The following is a 21,922-nucleotide window of genomic DNA, read 5'->3' as shown; positions in this document are numbered from 1 at the left end:
ACACAAAAATCGTACAAGATCTACTCCAAACGAATCGAACTTGCTCGTCCAATGAAAACTATCTTTTTCTAGTGCTGTTATCTCTTATTGGGTAGCCGTCGTTTTCTACTTAAATACATTTTAAAAGGTCGCGTTTTGAATGAAAAATAGAAATACAGAAGAAAAGAAAGTTAAATTAATGACGCGACATAGATCCTGACGATTCTGCATGTTTTGTAATGGTAATTCGTTTATAGTATCCCTCCCTTCCGTTGGCAACTTTAGGGTTTTGACTCAGCAAACTATACAAAGTATACATGTTAGCAGTGGCATTGTCCCGATACAGGTTTATCCCTATTTATTTGGGATGCGAAAAGAGAAGTTTCTCATGGCTAAACAAGAATTTGCTGGGGGTCCAACTCGATGCTTTAATGCGACTGTTCGCGTTGTTCTCGTTCCTGAGAAAGTTCTCTGCAATGTCTGCCGGTAATTCGAGTTTTTCGATGTTAACGTGGGAACTGTTAACCTTCGAAGGATTGTATTAAGTTTACATATTAAGTTTTACGCATATATATATATATATATGTTTTTCATTCCAATGAAATTTAAGCAAGTGCGTTACCAATTTAAACTTGCTTATCTTAAATAAATTGATATGAAGATATTGATTTCAATAAATTTCCCTCGGCTAAAATTCCAATCTTTCGCGACAATGGTTTCCAAAGTCGAGCAAAAAATGCATATTGTCCGTAAAGGGTACACAGAGAGACAGCGATGCAATGAAAGATAGAAAAGGAGATGGGCCGGTGTGTACGCGAAGGAAGTAGAGAGAAGGAGAGAGGGATCTCAATAGGGGAAAAAGAAAAAGGAACGGGCAGAGGGAGACAAAATGAGAAAGAGTCGAACGAAAGAAGGAAGGAAAGAAAGAAAGAAAGAAAGAAAGAAGGAAAGAAAGAAAGAAAGAAAGAAAGAAAGAAAGAAAGAAAGAAAGAAAGAAAGAAAGAAAGAAAGAAAGAAAGAAAGAAAGAAAGAAAGAAAGAAAGAAAGAAAGAAAGAAAGAAAGAAAGTGAAGCCAACTAGTATTAAATAGACTAACGGTTATCGATTATTTTTCGCAGAATTTAATTCGTATTAAACGCGCAAGAGAATTTGAACGAATAGAAATGAAGAAAACGGAAAAGTTCTGAAGAAACAGGTTTCTGCAAGCGACCGTACAAGAAGCGTTATCTATCTCTGTTACTCATTCTTATGCGAGGGACGCGGGTGCGTGCTCACCAGACAGGCGGTTTACAGTTGAATTCAGGACCGTATTACTAATGTGCACTCTTTCAAACGTTATCCAATTATCCAATTGTTCAACGGAGAACCGATTAGGATTAAACAACTGCAGTCTACGGTTTAACAATTCCACCATTTTATTTCCTATATACGTATATAATTATAAATATTTTACAAGCTTATTTCAAAGCTTATTCCAAGTTACAATACAATTCTGATACATTCTGACGATCTTTCCTTCTTCTTTTTCTTTTCCTACATCATCTTTTTATCGTCTTTCTTTAACAATAACAATACTTAACGTTCACAGTATCATCCGTGTATAGATCGATACGCGATTCTGAAATTCGATAATTGAAATTTCGAACGATGGAATTAGAAGTTATATTATCTACGCATGTACAGAGTTGTGTGAATTATCCGAATTATCCAGAGAGATACATAGATCGATGATGCATACCGTATGATCTGCTAGTTCTATTAACGTGTCCTCGTGTACGAAAAGAAAAGAAAAAACAGAAGAAAGAAAAATAAAATAACGCGCTTATTAATAATTAATTAATCTTATCGACAGATAACACTCGCGTGTATACCCGCGTGTATAAGCTGTGGCCAAGCTACTAAACCAAGCAACTAAACCGACTCTATCGGGGGAATAAATTCAGTTCAATTTTGATGATCGTTATCGTTGAAAATAATAAAAGATATATATCCGAGAAAGGTGAGAAAAAAAGGGGAAAATAGCGGTGCGGAATAGAGCGGTGAGGTAGAGGGGCAAGAGAGAGTTGGGACGAGCCTGACTAAGGCGGGGCTCGCATCTACCGCGAAGAGAGGTAAGCGGTTGAATCGGATTGGATTGGGGCGCAACTAGCAAGCAAGCGAGGAAACTGGTTTCGTTTTGTGGGGCTTGCACCACTGCACCGTTCTTTTAGCAAGACAGTCCAATTTATGCATTACGGCTATGTAGGCACTACACGATATCAAAACGCTGCGCCCGGGCTTACTCCACTTACCGTCACCATCATTGCAATATTATCGGAACTTTACAAGTGCCTACAGAACTAAATTCATTGCATTACACATTTTATTTATACGATTTAGTGTCGTTTGCAATTCGTAACACATCGAAACAGTTGCACGTTACGTGAAAGTGACAAACAAGTACACAGAGAAGTTTATATTTGTGTTGTAACATTAAATGGTGTCCGTACTATGAATTTTCTATCGTTTAGAAGCTTGTGACTATTTTGTGTGGTATTTGTGGTGCTTCGTTTTACAATTTATTGAAAAGTAACGCTACGAAGATTTCTGATTCCATACAGGTATATTATTATTATTATTATTATTATTATTATTATTATTATTATTATTATTATTATTATTATTGTTATTATTATTGTTGTTATTATTATTATTATTATTATTATTATTATTATTATTATTATTATTATTATTATTATTATTATTATTAACATTAACGTACGGTAGCTTCTGTTGTATTTTCAGAATGCGAGCGTATTCTGTATTTATACGATTTCGTGTCATCCTCGAGAGGTTATGACATTCGTTTTTTCGTTCGCTTGATATCCTCGCAGTTTTTTCATAGTCTTTCTCAACAATATCTCTAGATATTTTTTTATGCTTTCTAGTCCAGTCTGTCTCTACCAAGTAAGAGAAGAGAGAGAACATTTTTTTTCTTTCATTCTTATACTTCACTGAATCATTTAACAAACGTACTCGCCAAATGCTAACAATAGAAACCGTTAAAGTGAAGGTGTACTTAAAAAATGTTTAATCCCGTTAAAATGTTCGATAGAATGACGTGAAATGTTCATTTTGTACGATAGCTACAACGCGTATGTATAATTGTTATTGATATTTTTGAAACGTTCTATATATGCAGAACTAAACGGAATTTTTATCGGTAAAAAGTGATTTGCAGTTATTCAAAGTGCAAGTATAAATAGTAGATAAAAATGATTTGTCGTAAAAAACAGCGCAACGTGTACCGTGCATGCACGTTTCTAGTAGGAAATTCGTTATTTTGCGAATGCATACTGCATGGACAACTTTTTCTTCTCAGCCTTTTGCACGAGCCAATCAGAATTGGCGAATATGCTTGAAAAGAAAATGGCTAGCTCACGTCGCTGGTTTCGAGGGTATCTTTGCGCGTCGTTTTGTGAACCCCGTAGTCTGCAATCACGTTGACGTCTATCGCCATTTCCTCACAGGAGGATTCTGTTCATTTACTTTTTAAGGTATATGCAATTATTCTTGCTACCGATATCGCGATTTCATTCTGTCAGTGTCTATTTCCCTTTTTTTCTTAACGCGTTAACAGATACGAGTAAAAGTTCGCTAACTAGAACGACAGATGTTGATGTTATCATGAGTGTAGAGAAGTGCATTGCATTCTTCAAGAAATATGGATGCAAATCTATTGCCGGCCGGCAAGCTAGACGCAAAAAATTTCAATTACACGTTCCTCTCGAAACGTTACCTTCTCTTGTCTAACTAAACATATTAATTTACAACTTTTTAACTGAACATTCTGATTTCATTTCCCGGGTTTAAACTATATACTACATCTCTGATAATAGAGGATGCATATTTCAAATTAACTAGTAGGTATAGAATGTCACATTAGCGATATCTCGTTAAAATATTTTTTATTAAATTCCATTATATCTATCCTCCTGTCTTCTTTACGAGTATACTTCTTTACTCGATCAGTTTTTTCTTTCTATTACGATTTCTCGTAATCGCGGGAAATTGCACGGATTATGCATTACACGTTCAACGATGAAACACCAGTTTTAATTGAATAATTTCTTAATCATACTTTACACTTTGCACTTTTCATTACTTTGACTTTACTTATGAAAATCTGTTTTTTATGTTTACATTTATGTTTATGTTTCTTTGTTTTTATTTTTATTTACCCAATTTAATTCTCCCCGATACACTTCACGTTGGATCTATTGTAGTTGTATCAAGTTGTTCGATTTCAAGTCAATTTATTTTTCTCTCGTGCTTTGTTTAATAGCCATGGAATAACTATACATTAAACAATAATCGCCTTTTTCTGAAACGAAGGAGAGTCGGTTGAATCGTGGATATTAAATATTTCAGTTTACAATAGGAATACAATATAATCGAGTTATTATAGTATTAATCGTCGATGGTAGTAGGAACAATGTATAAATAGGGTAGCTGTGTGTAAGCGTGCGTGCGTGCGTGCATGCAGTAAAGTAGTTAAGAATATGAACTGCCTGAACCTTGAACCAAAATATGTGTCACGCCAAAGTAAAAGTTAAAATAATTTGTTTCAGCTATGGCAGAAGGAAATGGGGAAATAAAAATGGAAGAGAAGCAGTCCAAGGAAGAAATAGAATATGTAGAAAGGACAGAAGATTTTTCAAAATTAATTCAGTATGGGCTGGATGAAAAAGTAGCTGGGAAACTAGATGAAATTTATAAAACTGGAAAATTGGCTCATGTAGACTTAGATGAAAGAGCGTTAGACGCTCTAAAGGAATTTCCTGTGGATGGTGCATTAAATGTACTGACGCAGTTCCTTGAATCTAATTTAGAGCATGTATCGAATAAATCTGCATACCTTTGCGGTGTAATGAAAACCTATAGGCAGAAAAGTCGTGCTGGACAAGGTACCGGTACTAGCACTACCCCAAAAGCACCAGATGAGGATAAAATAAAGGTAAACATTTATTTTTTATGAATCGATATGCAGATTGATACGTGTAGAATCGTGTAGAATTTTGTAGCTGAAATAGGTGGTCAAACTTTGACATCATATTCTGCTTCCTCCAAAAAAATGGGGAAAGAATCGTATAAACACATTTCAAACATATCTAATGCTAGATCTATCCACGATTTACTTATCGATACCTAATACTTTCATGGTAGTTGTAAACACTAAAATTACTCCAATATTCTACAGACATAATTGCAATTCCAATGAAATATATATGTTACACGGGTAGTTGAAATAATTCGACGTTATAGCAGAAGGCAGTTAGAAAAATTAGGTCATATAGCACATTTTTGGTTAAAAGTTAAAATTAAAATAGGATTTACTTTATTTATATATAGGATTTATTTTAATTTAAATAGAAATTATACTCTAATTAAAATGTTTACAATTCTATGTCCAAGAAATATTCAATTGGTAAAATATTAATATGAATAAAGCATTAATAAAGTCTCGGAAGGGAAGATTTTCCAGATCTATGACTTTGATTTCTTTCTGTGCTCCTCGGAAGAAAAGAATATGATATAAAAAGTTGACTAATGCGCGCGTGTATAGATTAATTAAAGTTACTTAAGAGAGGAGGAGGAGGAGGAGGGTTACACAGAAGTTAGAAAAACCAATAATGTCGTAGATGATTCTCGAACGAACCGGTTATCCTTTGGATGTAACAACAGGACAGAGGAAATATGGAGGACCTCCTCCAAATTGGGAAGGTCCTACTCCAGGGACTGGCTGCGAGGTAAAGCAATTATTTTATTTTAGTTAAATTTGCTTAGGTGTAAAATGAATTGTTTTTAATGCCTCGTGTTTTACTCTCATTTGGTATATCTTTGTTCTTCCTAAAAGGTTTTCTGCGGAAAAATTCCGAAAGATATGTACGAAGATGAATTGATTCCCTTGTTTGAAAAATGTGGAAAAATTTGGGATCTGAGATTAATGATGGATCCAATGGCTGGTTGCAACAGAGGATATGCATTTATTACTTTTACTAATAGAGAAGCAGCACAACAAGCCGTGAGAGAGGTATGTAGACATTCTTAGTTTTCTTTATTACAGTAGTAGGTACATGTTTGTGAAGCGTATAAATTTTGTTATCCTAGTTTACGATATCGGTTCCCTTCATTTTTATTTAGAAATGTTACAAAATTGTTATTGCTACCAAAATAAGTGAACTTTCGAAATGTTTAAATATATTATTATATATGTTCCATTTCTATATTCCTGCCACAATTATTTTATTAAGTATTTCAATTTACTGTAGTTACACCAAATTGATTGTGACAGAGGGAACTTGTGATGAAATGACTCGTGATTTTTAAACACTTGTATTCTTTACTTCAATCGCGCGTATTGTTTTATTCAGTTAAATGTCCACTTTGTCCTTTCTTCTTTTTGCATTAAACATTTCGAAGACATTTTTTGTAATCCCATGTGGCTTGTTCTATATGTTGTGACATGTGTTCTCTCTTTCTTTCTATCCCTTTATTTATTTAATTTTTTTTTTATTGTCACTGTTGTTTTTTTTTTTTTTTTTTCCAAGTGATAGTTATTTAACGCAACTGTTTTAGCATTAATTCACTAATGGTAAAGAGTAATCAAATATGAGATTTGAAGTCGTTAGTTGGGAACAATCCACATATTTGTTTCGTACATATACATGTGTATGTCCCTGGTCATTAATTCGTATTTAATTACATAATTATACCCAACACGTCCCAAATATTTAACAGGAATAAGGCAGGGTTAGAAAGGATAAGTGCACACATGCATAATACACGCGCCGTACATGCGCGCCCGCCCACACACGCATACACACGCGCGCGCACACACACGCACACACACGTACACGCACGCACGCATGCAAACAGAGATACCCATACTCCCCGCGCGCGCGCGCGCGGCCCCCCCCCCCCCCCCTCCCCCCATGGGTCCGCGCACGTACGTGAGTATCTACACACATACGTATTTACTCGTACATGCATACACAAATAATGATTGTCCTATAGATTAGTTTCTTTTTCCAGCTCTCCTCTTTGCTCAGTGGGCAAAATTGGGAGTGGAGAATCTTCTTAATCATTGATGATGCAAAAGAGAAAAAGAGAAAAAAAGAAAAAAAAAAGAAAAATCGAATATTTCGTGTGGTCTGATTGGTTAGGGGTTTATTTATTTAATTGGTTGATTTTCATTGGACAGTGACAATTTTTGTAACAAAATTTAAAAAATTGGTAGGTTTAAAATTTGTTTACAGGAGCACATATGTACGTGAACGCCGGTTTCCTATATTGTGAAGACTCGAGCGACAAAGCGCATGCCACTTTCTCGCTATTATGGAACCAGGCCGTGTTCATTATTTCATTAGAATGCATATATTGAAAAACTTTTCCTAAATTTTTTTGTTTATCGCAATTATAATGCAGATAAAATATGAAGTGTACTTGATTGGAACAATATTAGGCATGTGTTTGTTTTCTTCATCCCACAGCTCGATAATCACGAAATAAAACCCGGCAAGAATCTGAAAGTAAACATTAGCGTTCCTAATCTACGACTTTTCGTGGGGAACATACCAAAGTCAAAAGGCAAAGAGGAGATCTTGGAGGAATTTGGTAAATTAACAGGTAAAGTGAATTCGAGGCGTGTGTACCTACCTATCTACCTATACCTACCTGTCTACCTGTATTGTAACTTAAGAGTGGTAGCTTTTAAGTAGTGGTTGTAGATGGTATGGAATTATGGAGCATCCAAGAAAAATATGTGATCGTGCGTGCAACCGTGCGATCTGCAATTACCTATGATACCTTCAGTTCTGGTCAGTCTCCTTGCCTCTCGGTTTATTAGTGAACAGTAACACCTCTCTGGTCCAACTCTTCTTTTCCTCGCATATTTAGGTTGAGTTATGAGTTTTAAATGCTTCCTGTTCTTCTTCTTTTTCTTCTCTCTCTCTCTCTCTCTCTCTCTCTCTCTCTCTCTCTCTCTCTCTCTCTCTCTCTCTCGTTTTTGTCGTACATTTAAATTGTTCTATTTTCTTGCCTTTCTCTTTCCTTCAACTCGTCTTTTCTCCTGTAACGATTCCTGTCCCTTTAATGTTCACCGTTACCATTGCCATAGCCGTTACCTTCGTTACAAATATAACGATCATTATTGTCACTATGACGTCGTTGTAGGATTGTATCGCATATCATTTTACGTTCATCAAGTAATAGGATCATTGCTACCACTACCTACGATCATCCACCGTATTTCCCTATATTGCTGTTGAATATCGCGCGTACGCGTACATTGTTACACTATTACGCGCGCGGGTACACACTCATTCACACACGCACACGCACATATTTACATAAACTATCCTGTTCTTTGCATTTGAACTTTGTTGTTTTTGCCAATTTAAAATTGTATCTTTGTTTTCTTTTTTTCCTTTTACATGTGTTTCTTCATTTTTGTTTCTCTTCTTCCTTCTCTTCTTCTTCTTTCTTCTTTTTCGCCATCGACTGTACAGAAAAGAATGTATGGTAGTTAGCAGAGAGAAAATGTGGAAGCAATTACTAAGATCATAGAGCGTGTTAGTAGAGAAAAAGTAACGCGCGGTGTTCTGCGTGGTTGTTAGCAGTTTTTGCATCATGCGAACGCGATTCATGACTGGGCCTCGAGCATGGGGGTATGGGAGATCTGCGTGGACCGCTGGGGCGTTTGGCTCGCTAACAAACGGACAGGCACTCCCACCCACCAACCAACCAACCAACCAACCAACCAACCAACCAACCTACTTACTTACTTGCATCACTGCGCGCCCACCTCTACTTGTCCTTCTACCAACCCAAGTACTTAATACTTAGCCTACCTGTCTCTGTACCTAACCCTTAATCTATCAACCTATTTACTTATCTATCCACCTTCCTACCTATGTATTTACTTATCTACTTGAGATTAAGTTGGTTTGATTCGTTCCGCCTTAATACAACCGTACAAGGCCGCCATTGTCATGCGTGTTGTGTTTTCGCATGGAGCGAATCGACTTAATGCACCTGATCCAACCGATCTACCTGTACCAACCTATCGATTCGTCGAGTATGTACAATTATTGACTCCAACTTCACAAAATCCACGGTCCTCTACCGATTTGCTTGCCCTATTCTTTTGTAAAATCAATATATAAAACTTCCCTGAAGGTCGCTTCACGATATCCCACGTTCAGACAGCCAATAAGCAGGTGAAATTATAAAAGGCAAGCCTAATTGGCACTTTCCTTCCACATTATTCTTACAGCTGAATGATTATGAGATTCGGAAAGGGAAAAAGATTGGTGTTACCGTATCTTATAACAATCATCGCTTGTTTGTGGGAAATATTCCAAAGAATCGAGACCGAGATGACTTGTTCGAAGAATTTACAAAGCACGCACGTAAGTTGATAATTGTCCTTAAATCAAACAAGCAGTAACCAAAGGAAATTCTATGGGAAACAGAATGGCGGGGCAGAATTGATATCTTTTTAACGATCGGCTGTTTATCTGATTTTTGTCAGAGAGGTGCCAGGTGGGTTTACGTCAGCCCTCTTGCATCATTATATTTTAGGCAAATTTCTTTTCGAATTGGTATACGTATTACGCGGAATATCATTTTTCACCTGTTAAACATTTCGCACACGTTATTTTTTATTTTCAACAAGAGCCCTTCACTTTTTATAATTTTACTGCTTTTTGTTGCCTACTCTCGTTTCAATAAATAAATTCTATTCAATTATGTCCCAGAATCATGAAATTCAATTGTTCTGTTTAGCTGAGTAATGTCTATCTGGATGATAAACGCTCTTGATTGTCGTTTCTACGCAGAAGTATCAACTTGGTTGTTTGAATTTTTGTTGCATTTGTTAAGCTTTACATATTCTTGTGCGCGAACACGCATCTTTTATTTACGTCGATTGATTTTGGGACATGTAAACATACGCACTGCGATGATTAGGACGTGTCAGTTTGATGATGAAAATGGGAAAATGATGAAAAAAAGCATAAGGTAGATAAGAAACGACATGTATATTTTTTTTTACGTTTACGTCTTTCCGACGTATAAATGGTCATTCAGTATCAATGGGAAGACACGTTAAATGGCGTGATTGAATGAATGCGTATGATACTTGTTATTTATTATAGGCTTGCAATAGCATTCTTGCATGTAACATTTAAGTCTGGACACAGAGAGGAGATAATGGACAAAAAGTGATGGAATGATATTAATATCGAATTCGCAACACGAGGCATATGGTTTTAATTCCTTCTTCTGTGTATCGTATTATAAATCACCGAAGAGGGGTACTTCTCCATCAGATGCCGTGTTATCTATCGTGTTGTCGGTATAGTGAAATTACAAACGCGCTTTTTACATACGCGTGCACGCGCGTACAAAAAATGAGTTACATGTATATTCTTTGTGCGCGTGTGCACGCGTGTGTAAGTCGTTTGTTAAACTGAGAGGAAGGAGCGGAGAACTAGCCTTTGAAGAGAAAGGCAAAATATGGTAGCCATTCGTCGGTTAATCTTTCGTTATAGAAAAGTAATGCAAACTGTCGATTGTTTTAGCTCGATCTTGATGATACTAAATGAGAAAACTACGTTGCCTATTACTATTACAGTAGTACGTATATGTAACATTTGCAAAATTATCTAAACGATTGTACTGTTGTGTTTTTTTTTTTTTTTTTTTTTTTTTTTTCTCCCTTAGATTAATGGTGCAATTATAATATTATTTGATTGGTAAACGGCAGGAGGTGTACAGAAAAAAAAAAGTATTATGAAAGAGATCTCTCCGAATATTTCGATTAACCGCAACGATCAAATTTCCGTTAACTATTGGCCGGTAGTAGTAAGTCTGATGGTTAGTTATATTTAACAGCGGTTTAAATTCAATTTTGATACGTATCGAGGGATACGTATTACTGTAAATAGCGTACGCGTATCAACTTCTACAATATATTACGATTACAAGTATACGTTGCAATGAAGCGTGATCCATGTAAGTTACGAAATTACTACTTTTATTAGAAGGTAGTTTGCGTTTTGTACAAGTGTAGTATGCAAGGGTTTGTGTTGTTGGAAAGGGGTACACGCACAATTGTTATTGTAACTATAACATATAATAGTATGTTTCACCTTCTACTTGTACGTTTGTATGCATTCGGTAAAGGGTCTTGTAATTCTACATCGTGTACTATACGAGCACGCTATATTTTCAAAATATATTAAGGATCCGAGAATCCAGTTTGCTGTTTCGCATTACTATATATTACTATTGGGAAAAGAATTCTGAATACGATGCGTGTTTATAATGTATTCATCATGGATGATACTACCACCATGCCATTAACATACAATATTTTATACCGATAGAGAGAAAGTTCAGAATATAAAGAATGTAGCCCGTAAAGGTTTGAGACTTAAATCGCTTTATTTTGTCTTTGTTCTTGTTTCTGTTTTTATTTTATACATAACTATACATAATTTGAAGTTGATCGAATCGAGCGTGTAGGTTGATGGTAGTTCGGTGATGTGGTAAAGTCACAGGCTTCACAGTTTCATTTACTTCTTTTCTCGTTTTGCTTTCTCTTCTTCCCTGTAGTCTTCTTTATTTGGAAAATTTCTAAATATACCTCGTACATGTTAATTCTGTATAGAGTCATTAAAAAATGTCCAAACGTTTTTCGGACGAAAGCTTTTCGTCTTCGATTCGCTTTTGAATCGCATAACAAAGTAATTAATTTCGAACAACGTGATTCAAGATTTAGTAGTAATACAGCATTGTAAATATATATACTGTAACATCATCCTCATACGAATCATCCAGTTATCGAGTAAGGCGATAAACTTACCGATTCATTTTTACTTGTCTCCTCTCTTTTTCATTTATTTCATCTATTTCCTCGGCCATTTCTCTCTATTTTTCTCTTTCATTTACTTCATCTAGTATACCGGCTCTCTCTCTCTCTCTCTCTCTCTCTCTCTCTCTCTCTCTCTCTCTCTCTCTCTCTCTCTCTCTCTCATCTACTTGATCTATTCTCCCGTCTCGCCCCCCCCCCCCCCCCCCCCCCGCCTCTTTCTCTCATTCGCTCGCTCTTTCTCTCTCTTTCTCTGTTTCAAACATCTTTAGGATCGATAATACAGTCAAGAGCGTTTTACAGACACCTTAACGGTACATCATTAGAGCAAGGTGAAAAAGGAAAAAATAGAAAAAAAGATATTTCCGATAAAAAGTTTACTTACATAACTCATTTTTTCTATTCCATTTGATTTATTCACCACCTCTCTTTCTTTCTCTCTATTATCAATCTATTTATCTATCTATACATCTATTAATTGATTAATTAATTAATTTATTTATTCATTTATTCATTTATTTATTTATTTATTTATTTATTTATTTATTTACTTAACCAACTGTCTATCTACCTATCTGTCTATCTATCTATCTATCTATCTATCTATCTATATCTATCTATCTATCTATCTATCTATCTATCTATCTATCTATCTATCTATCTACCTGTAAAGTTTTTTCCCACTCTTTCTCTCTATATTTCTTTCTTAAATCATAGACTTTTACGTATATCTGCATTTTGTTTAACGTTACGATTATGTTTATTAATCTAATTTGTGTCGTCATGTAGCTGGCCTGACTGAGGTGATTATCTACAGTTCCCCGGATGATAAGAAGAAAAATAGAGGCTTTTGCTTCTTAGAATACGAATCTCATAAAGCCGCTTCGTTAGCGAAACGAAGATTAAGTACCGGTCGCCTCAAGGTATGGGGCTGTGATATTATAGTTGATTGGGCGGATCCCCAGGAAGAGCCTGACGAGCAAACCATGTCTAAAGTAAGTATTTGTACACGTTCTAATGAAAATAATTCAAAGGTTATTGCGTGTTACAAGTTTGTCCATCCTTCTCAAATCTTGTATTTTAGGTGCGTGTGTTGTATGTAAAAAACTTGACGCAAGATTGTTCCGAAGAGAAACTGAAAGAGAGTTTCGAACAATATGGTAATGTTGAGAGAGTAAAAAAGATCAAAGATTACGCTTTCGTACATTTCGAGGAACGAGATAATGCCGTCAAGGTAAGCAAGATGCGTGATGCGTACCCGATGTCTATTGTAAACCGTTCTATCGTTTCCTTTCTGTTTAAGGCAATGAACGAATTGAACGGAAAGGAAATTGGAGGATCTCACATCGAAGTATCCCTTGCGAAACCACCATCTGATAAGAAGAAAAAGGAAGAGATACTTCGTGCTAGAGAGCGAAGAATGATGCAAATGTTCCAGGGTCGAAGCGGGTGAGTTCCAATAGTAACTCGTTTATGTCGTAACACGTTCTCGATGCTGGAATTAATTTAAACTGTGATTTTAGTTTTTCCAGTTATAGCGAAAGTTTCTATTTCAGAGGTTCTCCGTCGCATCCCAGTATGATGGGAGGACCGATGCCAGTTCGTGGACCTGGTCAAGGTCCTCGTGGTACTGGTGCAGGTATGCGAGGACAAATGGGACGTGGCGATTATGGTAAGTACCGATTTCTCTTTATCGACATCGCGCTCGCCAAAATATCGGAGCCTATTAAGGACTAAAACATGTACATACACGTGATACGTGTAATAATTTGATTAGATCTCGTCACCCCTATATAATATGCAACGTGTCTTGTGTCAAGATAAGATATATTATACATACACTATGTGTACATTTTGATCATGTTTAAATAACGTTGTTTTCGCCTCCGGTTAATAACAGTTAACCAATTCATTTTTAGGCTTAGACCATAACTTGATTCTATGAAAGCATTAATCATTAGTCATTTTATAAAATTAGTTACGAATTATTAGTTTGAATAAAATATAAAATAAATCGTGCATTTCATTTCATTTCATTTCACTTCACTTCATTTCATTTCTCTCACGTGTCGCTGTAATATATAGCGTAAAATGATAGTTTAAAATTGAAATTGGCGTAAATATATAATAATATTATATGAAAGAATATGAAGATGAAACGAATCTATCGCTGATTAAAGGATGATTCATTAAACGAGCTTCACCGTAGATTTACAATACTAATGTTTTATTTTTCAGATTTAAATAAACAGAAATATTATCATTAATAGATCGTTTAGATCGATTTACATTTTAGGGTAATATTATGGTAACATAAATATTCCGCATGCTTTTGGGGATTTTTCACTCTCTCACTACATACCTTGGTTTCTATGCGCGCATGATATTGAATTGACGTAGAATTACAAATAATTCTTCATTGACGGAATTAACTAGTAGTTATTTTTGAACCGAGGAACAGACCGTTTCAGAGGATTTGTATTATATTAGATTAGAAGATTGTAGTGAGAAAGTGTTCGGATTATGGAATACTCTCTCTTTTATTTGTTAAAACCTATAATATTTTTGGCAAGTTTTATTTGGTCTGAGCCTACTATGATTACGTATTTAATTATTACGAGGTTCTAAATTCCCGTACCGGTCCCGATCTCTCACACACACACACACACACACACACACACACACACACACACACACACACACACACACACGCACACACACGCACACGCACACAGGCTTACCTTTAATTTTCCCGGTTTTCTTTCGAAAATAAATATAAACAGTATTGGACTGTAATGTACAATATAGTCGAATTTGTAAGATATTTTCTATAAGACCCAACGGATTTAGAATATTCCGGATTTACAATATCGCGTACTGTCGATACATATGTACGATTATGCATATGTATATTAGGTGTGGTTTTGTACCATAGTAAGCGCACCTTGTTGCCTTACCACTACCACTTCCTGTAATACCCATCTTCATCTACGTACATGAAATATTTCCCAAGGAAAGATAATATAAATTGCATGTATACCGTTTGTTTTGTGTTTACATGATAACGATACACGAGTGACATTTATTTCGTGGCAGTGTATAGTCACACAATTATTGGAAAGGAAATCAATTTGTTATTTTCTCTCTATTTTTTTAAATATTATTTCTTCTATTTCATTCAAAGTGTGTGTATATTTCGTTGATTTTGTATGCATCACAAATTGAAAAAATTTGGTTTCAGCTCTCATGGAAATAGGTAAGATGCGATATTGAATTACGAGTGAAAGGTAGTAGAGTATATAATTTGGTAGAGTTTGTATCCCCCACCCCCCACCGCCCACCCCCGCCCCTCCCCTTTGGAATTGTGTAACCAACGTTGAAAAGATATCGATATCGGATCATCGGAAATCGAAAATTGGAAATTCGAGTAAAGGAAAGTAGGCAAAAGTGGAAGGAGTATCAAATAAATGATATTACTTTAAATGGTAATTTTCAATGATCCGATGAATAGAGCGTGAAGTTTTTACAAGGATACGTGATGGTGGTAGGGTAATTATTCAGTTGTTTCTTTACAGTATCGCAATTACATAGAGTTTAAGTGATATATGTATGTGCCCGTGAGATGATATCCTAATTAAATCGTTTTTCAACAGTTTTAGAACAATCGCGTATATATATCACAATGTAATTACCGATGTATGTATATTTTTTCTTTTTCTTTTTTTGTTTCCTATCATTGAAGTTTTAAAACCATCTTTTCCCGGCATGCTTTTTCTTATGCGAAATACAAGTATTAGTTTTGAATAAGTTGTTAATTGGATATATCGTGGCTAAATTTGGGTCTATTTGTAATGTGTGTTTTTATAGATTATGATTACGACTATTACGGTTATGGGGATTATCGAGGTGGCTACAGTGATCCATATTACGATGACTATTATCGATACGAAGATTACTATTTCGATTACGCGCCGCCTCCGCCACCTGCCAGAGGGAGAGGCAGGCAGCCTCAACCGGTGGGTCGCCTTTTTTAATGGTTCTAAAGTCGTTTCCGTTTTACTGAATCATTATTACCTTCTTTAATATTTATGTACGTATGTGTGTGTGTCTGTATATGTGTATATATATATATATGTATCTATACATGTATCTATATATCTATATACATATGCACACACATCAGCAGTAGTTTGACTGTGGCACAGTGTTCGCAGATGTATCCCAAGTACATCATATAATCCACTTTACACTCTCCAAACAACCTGCCCATTATATACCGTTTAACTTGCAAGACGTGTGCATTTACTTCATACTTACCGATTTAAGTAAGTATACATATAGGCATAGGAACACGTGTACATAATTTCAAAGCGCTTGCTCAAGTGCGCATTCATATTTATTCATGTTTTTATAATCATGTCACATGTATAACTATTCGTCATGAATGTGCGAGTGTATGTTTACATGTGTCGCGTATACAAATACGAATTAAATATCTCTGAATGGAAGATAGAGTACGCTGTCTCTCTCTCTCTCTCTCTCTCTCTCTCTCTCTCTCTCTCTCTCTCTCTCTCTCTCACTCACTCACTCACTCACTCACTCACTCACTCACTCACTCACTCACTCACTCACTCACTCACTCACTCACTCACTCACTCACTCGCTCGCTCGCTCGCTCACTCACACACGCGCGCGCGCACACACGCACACAGACACACACACGCACACAGACACACACACGCACACACAGAGAGAGAGAGAGAGAGAGAGAGAGAGAGAGAGAGAGAGAGAGAGAGACACAGACACGCACGCATTTCAATATACATATATATGATATTCATATTACATTATTCATTTTTTTCGTTTATTACTTTACAATATAAGTTTACACATACACGATACTATCAGTAGATGTACGCTGCATTGCATTTACTTAGCATTGCGAAAGCATCGTAGGAACCGAGCAAAGTGTGATTGCGATGTGTTTGGAATTTTTTTTTCTGAATGATTCTGTACGATATAAATTACTCAATTGCAAAAAAAACGTGTTTAAAGTAGGTTCAAGCGCTAGAAGAATGGATGAGAGCGAGCAATCGAGTAATGAAGGGGGGCGGGAGGGGGGGGGGGGGCGCGTGTAGGTGTAGACGGGAAATGGAACCTGTTGCGTATTTTGTATCTACTAATTCAATTGCTTCTACTAACGTTATCCTATAAAACCGAACACACTGCCACTTTCAAATTGCTTGCTAATCATATCTGAGCCATGGTAGACCCATTCCAAATTTTACAATAAAAATATAGCCGGGAAAAGCTATCAGAAAATATAGGAAAGTAAGAGAGGAACGGAAAAAAAGAAAAAAAAACGCCGAAAGAAAATGAGTATAAATGGCAAAAGGAAGATAAAGATATGCATAAGAAAAGATTCCGATATGTACGATATCTCGTATTTTCATATTTTTCTCTGTGAGAACGAGACAAAATGATAAATGTACAGTATCATCATAGGTTTCCTCGACACTTACCCATCACATTGCCGGTAATATTTGAAGATATTCCAGTTGTAGATAAAGGCATTATAGGAGAACTGTTATCCTGTGTTTTATAGTATGTGATATACGTATATGTGTATACATACGAGTATGTATGAGATGGAAGTAACGTAGCTAGACTACTACATAATTGCACCAAGCAAATTATATAATAAATTATTTTCATGCGACCCTTTCAACTAATATCGTATAAAGAAAACATTTTTTTTATATTTACCAATCAGGTATTTATAATCGTGCAAAATAATTGGTGGAAAATCCGAATAACAACTTTATTGAATATTGTTGTTTAACCGTTCCTTGAATGCGTAACAAATTGTCTGCTAAATACTTCATCTCTCTACATTCTTTCCATCAAATATATATGTACATGTATTATGCAGATACATGTACATACAAGTATATGTATAACAAAATGCTCTCGCACACATAGATGATGCACACGTAAATAGCAATCGTTACATCCGCAACGTGTATACGTATTTGTAATTTCTCGTTGCAATGAGAGCGACGTATGAGTCTCGTGGCTCGGATATGATGCACCTAGATATATGTATGTATGTATTTGTATGTCAAGTTGCAGGGTTATCCGTATAAGAGAGCATTGGGCAACCTATGAACGTCGTTACAACTATAATATCGTTGATATATATTAATTTGACCGACTTGTTAATTAATTCACTGACTGATAGATAGATAGATAGATAGATAGATAGATAGATAGATAGATAGATAGATAGATAGATAGATAGATAGCATACGTATACAGAGATAGATGGATAGATATATGGGCAGGTAGACGTGTACATATATGAAGACAGATTCACCGATTAATTAAAGATTATTAGCCATTTGATCGGTCAATTAGTTGTAACTGACTGATCGATTTATTCGTTCATTCGCTCACTCGTAGGCCGAATGGTTGATGGACTGCCTGATCGATCCACCGATGATCAATTTTCAGTTTTCTCGACGTTCATACATATCTTTTTCTGTACACATTTGTCACGTTTAGTCAGTTGGAGTCGTCACTGTATTTGGTTTGCTGTTAGTTTAATCAAAAGTTGGCTGACAACTGTACAATAGTCTCTTGATCATACTCCGCTGAAGTCCTGCCACTTCACAAAGTTGACAAATATAATTCAGTGATTGGAACTTGCTTTTTCTTCTCGATAAATTTTGAATCGATTTTCAACGAAAGGTGGAATCGGGCTGGCGCACATATTGTTAAAATCGTGTAGAATATACGTTTCCGTGTAGTAATATATACATTCGATACATTTGTTCGTCGTTATTGTTGTGCGCATACACGTTAACGTGTACTGCATGAAAGTGAATGTGATGTGATCGGTGATAATAATTGTAGGTGGAAAAGAAGACGGTGATTGATATAATTGAAAGTGGGTGTAACGATGAAAGGAGAAAACTCGTGTGAAAGGTAATGAAAAATGGTAGGTGCCCGCGAGTGAGTATACGTGTGTACAGGCAATACCTGAGTGATGAATTACGTTTCGGTATTGGGCGTAGATAGGGCATAGATAGAGGCAATAGATGGCGAACAGAGAAATAAGGAATTTATTTAAAAAAACAGAGTGAGGAAATATAAGTGAAAGGAGAGTAATCTCAACCAGTTTTTCGTATCAGTATTTCGTTGATAATGAAATGTTGCTGTTTGTCGCTTGCTTCACTGTATAATATACCGCTTATGCTTTTAAAAATATCCTGCTGTTACGTCGCATATTTGTACGATTTAATACTTGACCTGTTGAATTTTGTTCTAGCTGACAGTGCAGTAGATTGTGTCGCTTAAAGTTCCTTCGCCATCCCATACAATAAGCTTTTCGCTTTACTACATTGGAAAATTCTGCTAACACTACTGCTGTCTGTAAAAAATGTGGTTAGTAAGATTTGGTTTTAGGTGATTCCTTCCTTCGTTGCATTCATCTTTATGCCACATGTATATTTCACCACTATCTATACACGTACATAAGTAACTAACTCGTATCCTATTTAACTTTCTTCCTAGACCCTCGCAATCCTCCCCTCTCTTGTTTCCGTTTTCCATACAACACATGCCGTATCCTTACAAACCGTTATCATTAACCGCGCGACTATACACACACACACACACACACACACACACACGCGCGCGCGCGCGCGCGCGCGCGCGACACGACACGTGGCGCGCACACGCGTGTCATCGCATTTGCATGTATATACGTATGTGTGTATACGTATGTGTATATATATATATATATATATATATATATATATATATATGTATGTATGTATGTATGTATGTATACGTATGTATACACACGCATATAAAATAGATTACCTTGAATCGTTCGCGTTTATTATGGAAAGAATCACAGCAAAACCAAGTTGTATAGATGCATACAAGTTACTTGGTTGGTGCGTGCAACACATACGGTTTTATACCGATATCGACGTCTACGTTTTAACTTAGACGTGTACGTGTTTTTGTATATAATAATTCACGTGTACAGATATACATATGTATATAGTGGGTATAAAATGTACATAAAACAGGATTATCAGTTTTCTTGTGAAATTTTCAAACGATTAGACGTAAATGATTTAAAGAAAGGTGTCGTTTAGCGATATGCCTGTCGGATGAAACGCGGATCGACCGCCGTTCATTTGGCAGGTTAGACGTTAGTAGGACAATGTGGATAGACGAAGAATATATAGGGTATTAAAATGTAAGGGTTGAGTCAGAAAAAAAAGTTTGATTAAAATATAATAGGCGGAGGATACGCGATTCTGGAAAGTGTACGAATAAAAATAAAATAGAATACGAGTGCAATAAATGTCACGCATAGGGTAACAATTGGGTGTGTGTTATTTGGTCAGGCTGGACGTGGCCGTGGAGTAGTGCCGCGTGGCCGAGTCGGTGGCCCCCAAGTCCGTGGGCCAGTCAGGGGGGGACGCAACCCCGCAACTTCAGGGGCTCGTGGGGTCCAGCGTCCGTCCGCTCGTGGGGGGGTCCGCGCCAAGGGAAGTTTACCAGGTGAGGATGGTCTGTATCTCCACAATAAATCAATCATCTTTTTATATTATTCTTGCACGCTCTTCTTTCTTACCTTTCTTTTTCTATTTCTCTCCTTTATCTCTGTAGAGGAGCTGATATTTGTCTCAGTTGTCATTCTATGCATTACATTTCTCCTTTCCTTACACTTTGTATGCCCCAAACTTTTCATTACGTTGACCACAACTCCGGACTGGAAATTCCGTTAGTGCGTCGCCTCGTGATCAAATTTATTTTACCTACTCTAGTTGGTAAATTCTGGTTAAATGGTGGTACTCGTCCGACCCGAATGTTCCACTGGAATGGTGTTTCGTTTTCTTCAATGTCTATCTAGTATATACCCCCACCTACGTGTCGGATTTTCTCCCTTTTTCCATAGAGTGCGCGAAACGATCGTCCCAAAGTTATCAACAGTTTTTCTTTCGTCACGGTATGCATACGTTCCAATTTATTCCTCTTCACTCAATTCCAACCAACCGTTCCAATTGTCTTGAGACTTATATTCTTACTATCGCTGCGTATCTTTTTTTTTCTTTTCCTCCTTCTTTCATTTAGTTGCGTTCTTCATTTGCTCAATGTTGTCATTCCGATCGAGCAAACAACAGCATTGTACAGAATATCGTTCGGTTGTGTAATCGAATCGTTGTATCGTCTGTACTACTTTGTTGTACATTTCCAATAACGCGCGTTAGACGCGTATGGTTTACCGTTTCATACGAACGACACGATTCGAACTAAGGACCGACCGATTCGGTAATGATTGCTGTTTGTGTTTACTCGCGAACAGACAGCGATAACAATAACGAGATACGATAGAGAGAGAGAGAGAGAGAGAGAGAGAGAGAGAGAGAGAGAGAGAGAGAGAGAGAGAGAGAGAGAGAAGGATATAATTAGTCGCGAAATTGTCGCGATGAAAATTTGGTGACAGTCATCCATTTGTTTGTATAGCAGGTAAACGAAAATTTGACGGGGGTCACCAGAACCAGGGGGAATCTAAGCGTCGCTTCCAGAGCAACTGGGGAAACCAACCCCTCGCCCAACAACCATTGGGCAATGCGTACGGATTGGCGAGTGTGAACGGTGGCAGTGGTGGTGGTGGCGGCAGTGACATTGGATTTGGGGGTAGGACCGCTACACTTGGCGGTGTTTCCGGTGACGATCATGAATGGTATCAAGACTCCTATCAATCGTGGAGCTAACTTCTGCAAGTCTGTGAGTGAACATACGCACGCACGGACCTAAGTACGCACGCACGCACGCACGCACGGCGAACGAATTATCAAGCGATCAAACAAACAACGTATGATGAATAAACAATAAATTCGAGTTGGCGTTACGTATGAAGAGAGAAGGAAAAAGTGAGAAGCAGTGAAAGCAACGAGTAATTGCTGAGAAAAGAAAAAAACACATAAAAAAAAACCAATG

General features: G+C 36.7%; 1 protein-coding gene across 11 annotated transcripts; it reads left to right on the top strand.

Annotated features, from left to right (window-relative positions):
* Positions 1-2,145: 2,145 nt before the first annotated feature.
* Positions 2,146-21,859, top strand: Syp (synaptotagmin binding cytoplasmic RNA interacting protein). Of its 11 annotated transcripts, none has more exons than XM_076910713.1 (13): positions 2,150-2,579; positions 4,590-4,975; positions 5,661-5,768; positions 5,876-6,052; positions 9,296-9,431; positions 12,686-12,891; positions 12,981-13,130; positions 13,200-13,345; positions 13,453-13,568; positions 15,138-15,152; positions 15,764-15,912; positions 20,323-20,488; positions 21,446-21,859. In XM_076910713.1, the coding sequence occupies exons 2-13, from the start codon at positions 4,592-4,594 to the stop codon at positions 21,694-21,696; spliced, it is 2,004 nt and encodes a 667-aa protein (XP_076766828.1). In that variant the 5' UTR covers positions 2,150-2,579; positions 4,590-4,591; the 3' UTR covers positions 21,697-21,859. The 11 variants fall into 11 exon arrangements, with proteins under 11 accessions (XP_076766838.1, XP_076766828.1, XP_076766832.1 ...); XM_076910717.1 differs by lacking the exon at positions 2,150-2,579 and adding an exon at positions 3,357-3,515 and having other exon boundaries at positions 20,323-20,479; positions 21,449-21,859; XM_076910716.1 differs by lacking the exon at positions 2,150-2,579 and adding an exon at positions 3,357-3,515 and having other exon boundaries at positions 20,323-20,479.
* The last annotated feature ends 63 nt before the right edge of the window (positions 21,860-21,922 follow it).

Source organism: Xylocopa sonorina, chromosome 2, assembly GCF_050948175.1.
Source record: "Xylocopa sonorina isolate GNS202 chromosome 2, iyXylSono1_principal, whole genome shotgun sequence".
NCBI classification, from domain to species: Eukaryota; Metazoa; Arthropoda; class Insecta; order Hymenoptera; family Apidae; genus Xylocopa; species Xylocopa sonorina.
Note: the sequence above shows the minus strand (reverse complement) of the source record. Positions and strands in the feature narration are given on the sequence as shown.

Excerpts from the sequence above, each read along its gene's own strand:
- Syp (XM_076910713.1), top strand. The coding sequence starts at position 4,592 with ATGGCAGAAGGAAATGGGGAAATAAAAATGGAAGAGAAGCAGTCCAAG. Across the intron at positions 5,769-5,875 it reads CTCCAGGGACTGGCTGCGAG|GTTTTCTGCGGAAAAATTCC; the intron begins GTAAAGCAATTA and ends TCTTCCTAAAAG. Across the intron at positions 15,913-20,322 it reads GAGGCAGGCAGCCTCAACCG|GCTGGACGTGGCCGTGGAGT; the intron begins GTGGGTCGCCTT and ends TTATTTGGTCAG.